The sequence below is a fragment of the Nannospalax galili genome, unplaced genomic scaffold (assembly GCF_000622305.1).
Source record: "Nannospalax galili isolate Female #2095 unplaced genomic scaffold, S.galili_v1.0 scaffold251, whole genome shotgun sequence".
NCBI classification, from domain to species: Eukaryota; Metazoa; Chordata; class Mammalia; order Rodentia; family Spalacidae; genus Nannospalax; species Nannospalax galili.
The window spans coordinates 888,459-897,431 of NW_008329576.1; the positions used below are offsets into that span (position 1 = coordinate 888,459).

At 46.8% G+C, this 8,973-nt stretch overlaps 1 protein-coding gene across 3 annotated transcripts in view; it reads right to left on the minus strand.

The window, feature by feature from the left end:
• Calcoco1 (calcium binding and coiled-coil domain 1) overlaps positions 1–8,181 on the minus strand; it is a 24,050-nt gene extending 15,869 nt beyond the window's left edge. For 2 of the 3 annotated variants that reach the window (XM_008838876.3, XM_029566447.1), the window contains exons 1-6: positions 8,045–8,181; positions 5,102–5,281; positions 4,703–4,805; positions 3,649–3,839; positions 1,161–1,319; positions 485–633 (exon numbers count right to left, since the gene is read on the minus strand). In XM_008838876.3, the coding sequence (XP_008837098.1) occupies positions 485–633; positions 1,161–1,319; positions 3,649–3,839; positions 4,703–4,805; positions 5,102–5,257 (758 nt within the window). In that variant the 5' untranslated portion in view covers positions 5,258–5,281; positions 8,045–8,181. The remainder of the gene's footprint in view (positions 1–484; positions 634–1,160; positions 1,320–3,648; positions 3,840–4,702; positions 4,806–5,101; positions 5,282–8,044) is intronic. The other variant, XM_029566453.1, reaches the window with a different exon arrangement.
• Positions 8,182–8,973: the final 792 nt, after the last annotated feature.

Genomic DNA, 8,973 nt, shown 5'->3' on the forward strand with positions numbered 1-8,973 from the left:
ATTCATATGATTATACATTATGAAGGTTTGCTATGTTTCCTAGACTAGACTCAAGTGATCTTCTTGCCTCAGCTTTCCTAGTAGCTGGGATTATAAGTGTACATCATTCTGCAGTAAAATTTGAAATTAATCTTTGTTTATCTTGCATTCAAGTGATCTTCTTGCCTCAGCTTTCCTAGTAGCTGGGATTATAAGTGTACATCATTCTGCAGTAAAATTTGAAATTAATCTTTGTTTATCTTGCATTGACTGATCTATCAAATCTCTTCTAAGTTCTGCACTTCTAGCTCTATTTAGTTTCTGTTATACAATAAATAGTAACTGATCATTTTTGAAGGTGAGGAACACAGTAGCCTTAGGAAGATGGATGAGAACCCTGTATGAGAGTGAGCTGGGACAGAGAAACCCTGAAGTCTGAGTCAGGGGGAGGAGGGGGAGTCTTGGGAAATGAAGGGCAGTCCTAGGCTTGAGGAGGTGCCCATACCTGTCCAGTTCCACCTCCTTCATCAGCACTTTCTCACTGATGGTCTGGATGTCATCCTCGAGCTCCAGGATACGGGCCACATGGTCACCCTGCTTCCGACTCAGGACGTCTCTCTCTTCTGTGAGCTCTCCATAGGACCGGGAAAGTCCCTGGAATTAAGGTTTGTACCAAGGAAGACAGAGGGTGAGGACAAGTCTCAAGCTTAGGAGGAGCACACCAACACTAGATATCCCACCTTCATCCTACCATCTTCCTTCAAAAAGCTGAATAGGAAACTGTTACCAGGAATATGGCTATCTTTACTTTACCCTACCATTCCTGGGTCCAAAGAACTGAGTCTCATTATAAACTTGGTACATATCTCAAAAGTTTAATTTCAAACCAGGCGTGGTGGTACATGCCTTTAATCCTAGCATCCAGGAGGCAAAGGCAGGCAGATCTGAGCTCAAGGCCAGCCTGGTCTACATGGCAAGTTCCAGGCCAGCTGGGGCTACAGGGAGACCCTGTCTCAAAAAGACAAAAAAAAAGTTTAATCTCACTTGCTACCTTTAAACCTATTTCCTTGATGCCAGAACCATCTTAAAAGTCCATTGACAGCTTTCCCTTCCTCTCTTTGCTGGGTTCCAATTTGAGATGCTGGGTTCAGAATCCATTCCTCATTGGGCCCAACTCCTACCGTGTACTGCTCTGTGAGCTCTGCATGCTCTCGCCTGGCGGAGGTCAGAGCTGTCTCTAGCTTCTGCACTTGGCTCCTCAGTTCTGTCACCTGCTCCTCCAACTGCAGCTTCAGCTGCATCAGATCATTCCGTTCCTGCTGACTTTCATCCAGCTGGTTCTACAGGGGAATGGGGATAATGGGGAGTATTTGTGAGGCGCCCATTTAAATGCATTCTGGGGTGGGGAAGCCAAGTCAGCACAGGCTAGCCATGGTACTTTCAATTGCCATTCCTCCAATTATCTTTTCCAGGCCAGGCCTGGCCCCTTCCTCACTGATCTCTTCTCTGGAAGGGTATAGAGACAAAGGAGCAGGGGGCAGGGGGGTGGTATGGGGAGTTCCTCTAAGTTTACCCTGTATCTCAGGAGTTAGATAGATTTGGGTCGACTCTCCAATACAAGCTGTATTAGCTGAATCACTAATTTCCTCATCTGTGAGGTTTAAATGAGACCACATGCAAAAACACAATACCAAGTATCAGTTTGCACTGCTTCTCACATAGGTACAAACATCTTATTGTGTTAATTTACGTATTTATTAGACTTGAGTTTTAGAAAGTTTGTCCAAATCACCAAAAAACCCCCCACTCTCATCTCAGTGACTCTGCTCTCATCTAGAGGACGGACTGCCCTCCCCACGTCCCTATCCCTCATCTTCCCTCAGGATGTCTTCCTAGTATCTGTTATCGCTCTTCAATTCTCTATCTGGCCCAGTGGAAATGTTTACATAAGGAAAATTTCTAAGTTTACATTTTCTAGTAGCTACTTTAAGTGGCTCATAACTGCCTGTAACTCCAGCTCCAGGGGACTCTATGACACTCTATTCTGGTCTCTGTACTTACATGTGTGCACGTCTGGGCTGGGAAGGGTAATTGAGGAATGGCAAGTAAGAGTACCATGGCTGGGCCAACAAGATGGCTCAGAGGTTAAAGGCACTTGCTGCTAAGCTTGATGAGCTGAGTTCAATCCAAGGACTCACATGGTGGAAGGAGAGAACTGACTCCTGCAAGATGTCCTCTGACCCCAACATGATACCATGGTATGCACACATGTGCACACACACACACATACACACACACACACACACACACACACACACACACAGAGAAATATCTGAAGTGAGGTGTGATGTAATCCCAGCACTTGGGAGGTGGAGGCAGAAGGGTCAGGAGTTCAAGGACATCCTTGGCTACCTACTAAATTTAAAGCCAGCTTGGGTTACCTGAAACCCTGCTTCAAAAAAAGAAAGAAAAAAATATTTGAAATTAATTCTTACAATACTTTGTTTAACTCAGTTTATCCACAAAATTATTATCTAAATATGTAATCACTGTTAAAATACTAAGTCTTGGGGCTGGAGAGATGGTTCAATAGTTAAGAGCACTGGCTGCTCTTGCAGAGGACCCAGGTTAGTTTCCCAGTTCTGCAAATGGCAGCTAATAACAGTCTGTAACTCTAGTTTCAAGGGATCTGACACCCTCTCTGACCTCCGCAGGCAATGCACACATGTGGTACACTTATATACATCCAGGAAATACACTCATATACATAAAAATTAAAAATAAATATTTTTTAAATATACTAAGTCTTGGGGCCAGGCATTGTGGTGCGCACCTTTAATCCCAGTACTTGGGAGGCAGAGGCAGGTGGATCTCTGTGATATTGAGGCCAGCCTGGTCTACATAATGAGTTCCAGACCAGCTGGGGCTATAGGGAGACCCTGTCACACACAAAAAAATTCTAAGTCTTAGGCTGGCAAGAGTGTAAAGGCACTTGCTGCCAAGGCTGGTGATCTGAGTTTAATCCCCAGAACCCACATGGTGAAAGGAAAGAACTGATTCCCACAAGTTGTCCTCTACATGTGTGCTGTGGCATGTGTGCACCCATTCACACATACATACATACATACATACATACATACATACATCCACACATATACTGACATACCTCCATAAATAAAAAAAAATGTTAAAATATTAAGTGTTCAAAACCCAGTGTGTTATCTTACCTGTAAATTATATTTCAAATTGGATTAGTCACAGCTGACGTGCCCAAGAGTCACATGTGGTCAGCACCTCTGGTGCTGGATAGGACAATGCCAAGCCCTGCCTACCTGTTCCCTCTACTTACCTGTACTGGAGGCAGGTCTCAGCCTCCCTTTCTCCCGTGTCCCCTGGGGCAGTCTTCCTCCACCCAGTGGATCACCTGTAAGGACCTAGGGCAGGCAGTGGCACTGAGAGAAGGCTAGCTCAGTTCTAGGAACCTTGCTTGCTTTCCTGACCTAGGTGTCTGTGTGAAGGCTAGCCTTTCTTGACAGCAGACCTTAGGTAATTCCCAGTGAAGTCTTCAGCTGAGGTGACACATGAGGAAAAATGAAGTGGGAAGGGGGCCCTGGAAATGCTGTCCTCAGCTTTCCTGGTCCAGGAGCAAGTCTGCTACTCTTTTCTTACCTGGAGTACAGTGGCCTTGGGGACAACAAGCAGGATGTCAGAGCCTCCATCAGCCTCCTCCAGGGTCACCAGCTCATCCATGGGCCTGGGTTCTCGGAACTGGAAAGGGGGGCTCTGCCCACATACCCGGCCCTGGCGGTTCACATATCGGAACTGGTAAAGTTGGGCTCCTGGTTTGGGCAGGTAGCTGGCTGCAGGAAGAATACCAAAGCTCCAGTATGCTCTCTTGGCCCTCAACTGCTAGCAAGTCCCTCTTCCTATTTAGTGTACCACGTTATCTACTGTCCTTGAGTCCACTCCCTCATGGGCTCTGTCTAGCCCTCTCTCCTTCCTAAACCTACTCTCTTCCTCATCATCACAGTGACTCTAGGTACCACTGGTTGAGTGCTCACATGTATCAAGCATTGTGCTATCACTGCTATCTGGATCGTTTTAAATCCTCACTTTGTCCCTACAAGCAGGCATCCTCTTGTTATTTGCTCAAAGCCAAACATCTTCTAAGTAGGAGAGCTGAGATGTGAACCCAGGTCTTTCAGATCATTATAGCTACTCTCTTCTGATATCACTGCAGCTTTTTCCTAGTCTCATAGGGTGAATGTTTCATTTTGGGGGGTAAACAGTGGTACCAAACGTCCTCTAAAGATCCTTCTAGCTCTGAGTCCCTGGTGCTGTGATAACCTCATGGTACTTATTAAGTCCTGTTGGATACAGTCTCATAAGGTCTCTTTTATTTTATTTTCCTTCATTCCCTCCCTCCTTTCTCACTTCCTCCCACCCTTTCTTTTCTTTCTTTCCTTCTCTCTCTCTTCTTTCTTTTCTTTCTCCCCCATCTCCCTCTTTCTCTTTCTCTGTTTCTCTCTTTCTTTCTTTCAGTTCCAGCCTCAGCCTCCTAAGTAGCTGGGCCTATACTTGAGTACCTCTAGGTCCAGTAATTATAGAGTTATCTGCATTCCTGTTTCCTTATCCTCTGTGCCTATGATGCTTCTAAGCCCACCATTCCCCTAACCTCCATCCCCTTGACTCCTCCCTCCTATTTTCCTATCATTCTTTGTACCTTGGAACTGGACACTGGCATGGGTAGGAGAACCATTGGTTGTACTTTCTGGCACTGAAGACCATACAAATGTGTGATAATCCCGAACACAGGCAGCTTCTACCTGACAGAGTGAGGTAGAAAAGGGGTATTATTCTAGGGCTACCATCCAAAGGGGACAGAGGAGACAGCAGGACCGAATGAGTGGTTCCAAGAATGCTAAGAGTCAGAAAAGTTGGGAGGACACTATTCTGTCAAGAGAGAGCAAGGCTAAGATGGAGAAATGAACTTTATACAGACGGCTTTTGTCATCTGTCATCTTTCTCCCTATCAACTTGAGAACCCAAAAACCTAGTCACTCTTCTTATTGTAACCAACCCATGTCCCATAAGCCTGAGGCAGAAGAGGTTCTAGGGATACCTTGAAAATGCCAATCCAGTCACTGGCACTGGGCATGGTGCCTGGGGGCAGGGTATAATGACATTCCACCTTGGTGTTGGGGATGTAGGTCCGGGCTACATTCAAGAAATTGACTCCACCCCGGGATGGTGCCCGGCTTAGTGATGACTCGTCCATCCTGCCTTCAAGGTACCTGCTATCCTATGAAAGAAAGGGTTTACAGACTTAAGGCTTTCCACCCTCCTCCCCTGACCCATGTGCACCCACCCACAGCCCATACACAGGACATACATGGTTTCTAGCCTTTAAGGGTTGTTAGGAGCTTTTCTAGCTATCACTTCAGTCTCTGGGACATAGGTCTAGCCTTCCAAGTCAGACCCCACTCTGTGTCAAGCTGTATCCTCTCTCCTTCTCTGCTTATAGGCCCTTACTTGTCTAATTTCTATTCCCTTTTCACTGCTCTATTGACCAAGTCTCAGTATCCCAGGCTCTGTCCACCTTAGTCCCTCCTTTTCATCTCTCAACATCCTTGGGACTTCCAGGTTTTCTTGGTTTCCCACCTAATCCTCCATATCTTTTGGCCCTGGAATTCAAAATCCAGCTGAGGAGTGGAACCTTCTCACCCTGAGCAGGTCTCCCTTACCTACGACTGAGTTTCTTGACCCAACTGTACCTAGGTAAGATGACCAAAAACAACTGATCTTTGAAAACCATGGAGCGTCTTCAAAGTTGGAAAATGGTTTGGGGACTAGCAATCTATAATCCAGCCTCCTCAGCTCTTCTCTAAGCTGTCTACTTGCACCAATTTTAGGGAGGTGGAAGAAGGAAAGCTTCTTTTCTTCTCTAAGAAATAGAGAAGGGGAGGATAGAAGGAGAGATAGGTTCTGTCCCTCAACTTCATTATCCCAGAAAGTCAAATATTCTGGAGGTGGCAACTCAAGGGTGGAATGAAACACTCAGTAGGAACATGGTGGTGTGGGGAGCTGGAATGTGGGGGCCAGGAGCCAGGAAAGTCTCACCCCTAGGCAGGACACAGATTGGAAACTGGGAAGGGGCCAGGAGCTAGGAAAGTCCCACCCCTAGGCAGGACCCAGATTGGGAACTGGGAAGTAAGGGGCCTGGAGAAGAGGAAATGTATATTTAATGTTGAGAAAAGGGAACAGAGCTAGAAACCTACTGTTGTAGCCTGGAACAGAGCTAGAAACCTACTGGTTTGACTGGATATTGGCCCAGGTCTAGTATTCCCTTCCCATTTTGTCTGTTCCTCTCAGCCTCAATGTAAGTGTCCAAATTCTGCCATCTGCTTGAATTTGTACAAGACACACTATAGAATGGTGCTGGGAAGGGATGTTCCAAGTTAGCTAGGGAGAGTTGACTGGAAAATGTGGGGACGGGATGAGAATAAATTTGAGTAATATTGAGGTGGGCGCTAGCTCAGCAAGTGAAGGTGCTTGCCACCAAGCCTGACAACCCGAGCTCAATCACTGGGACTTAGGAGCATTGTGGGAGAAAGGAATCAACTTTCCCAAGTTGTCTTCCAATTTCTGCACATGCATAAGCACACAAATGCACACAAAATAAAATAAGGTAAATAAAAGAGTACTAAGGGAAATGAGTAAGAACAAAATATAATGACATACATGTTTGAAAATATAATGAAACCCATTACTTTGTATGCTAACTTTAAAAATAAAGTACTCCTCAACTCAGGGCTGTGAGCCAGCAGCCCTCCTCTCTCCCCTCCAGCCCACAAATCTGCTTCCTGTGTCAGCTACAGCTGATGTGTCCAATCAGCTATCACCACTAGTCATGAGCACACCCCTAAACATCACAAACCCACACAAGGCTGAGGCGGCGGGGGAAGAACTTTAAAAGAAGTCAGACTTTCAGTGAAGATGGAAAGGTGGGCCAGCAATGCAGAAAGAACAATTTTTTTCCTTGAAAATATCGACTAGATTGAAGCGATTTCTTGGATTTTCATCTCTGAAAAAACCTTGGGTAAATCGAGTCCATGCTATCTTCAAAACAATTCTTCTGGGGGTAGGGAGAGTGTAAATTGTCCTCAAAGATCTACATGTGGGGAACCCTCAAATCCTTCCCACAAAGAAAATCCGTAACGGCTGCAAACGTTCTCCCTGACTCAAAGTCCTGGACACCTAAAGTGGATATGGCCAGATTCAGATGTTTCTCTTTCTCTCTCTCTCTTTCTCTCTCTCTCCTCTCTCTCTCTCTCTCTCTCTCTCCCTTCCCCTCCCTCCCTCCTTCCCTCCCTTCCTTTCTTTCTAAATGGGGCTTTTTTCTCTCCTCTCTCTCTCTCTCTCGCTCTCTCTCTCTCTCTCTCGCTCTCGCTCTCTCTCTCGTGTGTGTGTGTTACTCTACAAGTTGGAAGTTTCTCAGGGATTCAGCGTAGTAAGGGCCTTTGGATTCGGGCGAGAGGGAAGGTTTGTGAGGGCAAAGACTTGCCTGGAGGAGATTACCCAAATATTTCAGTCCCCTCACGCTTCCCAAAGCGTATCACCCTTTACAGAGAAGGCTTGAGACGAGAGCGATCTCTCTCTCGTGTGTGTGTGTTACTCTACAAGTTGGAAGTTTCTCAGGGATTCAGCGTAGTAAGGGCCTTTGGATTCGGGCGAGAGGGAAGGTTTGTGAGGGCAAAGACTTGCCTGGAGGAGATTACCCAAATATTTCAGTCCCCTCACGCTTCCCAAAGCGTATCACCCTTTACAGAGAAGGCTTGAGACGAGAGCGAGGACAATGCGGGGGCCATGCCCCTGCTCAGGGCCCCCGTTGAACCAACAACACTAGAAACGTGGGGGTGGCTTCTTCAGTACGTAAAGTATTTAAACCCAAACACTCCAGCCGCCGTCTTCTACAGTTCTCTTAGATTAGCCTTCCGCAGACTCGAAAGTGGGCTGCCCTCCCCCCTAAGTAAGCCCACCCTCCCAATTAGGCCAAGTTTCTTACCCCACAGACGGATCAGCTGTTCCCTCACCTTTCACCAACAACAAAAACAGCACTCCGACTGCAGGAAGGGAGGGGGAAGAGTGGCGCGAGGGCTTCTGGGGCGTGTCGTTCTTCCGCGGCCCGACGCCGTCTAGCTCTTTTCTTCTCAGACTACAGATTCCAGGAAGCCGCGCGAGAGGAGGGCGGGGAAGACGGCGGTGGTGGCGGCGGTCTGCGCGTGGCATCCTGGGAAACGTAGTCCTTACTTCTGTGGCAGTTCAGAAGGGTGCGGCTACGAAAGGACTTCATGGCCCATGATTCCTTGGGAAGGGCTGGTTGATCCTGTAGTGGCTGCTGGTTCGCTGCTTGCACAGTGGGAGTATCGACTGCTCTAACGTGTTCTGCGCAGCGCTTTTCACCGGGGCGGAACGATTCCAAGCATAGCCTTCTCACTGACTTTTCAAAATAGGTCTTACTTATACACACTTTACAAAGGAAGAAACTGAAAGTAAGGAATCGTCTAGTTAGGAAGGGTAAGGAACTGTTTAGTGCCAAGGCTATGAAAATGTAGAACTCCTCCAGGGCTCTTCCAATCCGTGTCCTGTTGCGACTTCACCATTATAGGGGACGGAAAACTTACAGTGGTGGTAGCGATTATTTTTCTTGCTCCAACCTCAGGGTCGACATATTTTGTAAAAGCCGCATAGTTTACTGTTTTGTTCCAGCTTGAGGATTTCTGTGCTGAGGCGTCTGACCCACTGACACACCTGGACGTAAGTCTAGGTAAAAGGTGCATTGCCCGGGGTGGTGGTCAAGAGCTGTGCAATGAAAAGCATGACGCTGAGAAGGGAGCGTGGCATAATTCAGGACCTGTCACAACTCACAAACAAGCCACTTACAGAGGCCTGTTTGTCCAAGCCTTTTAACTTGCTGAAATTAATTAGGGTAAC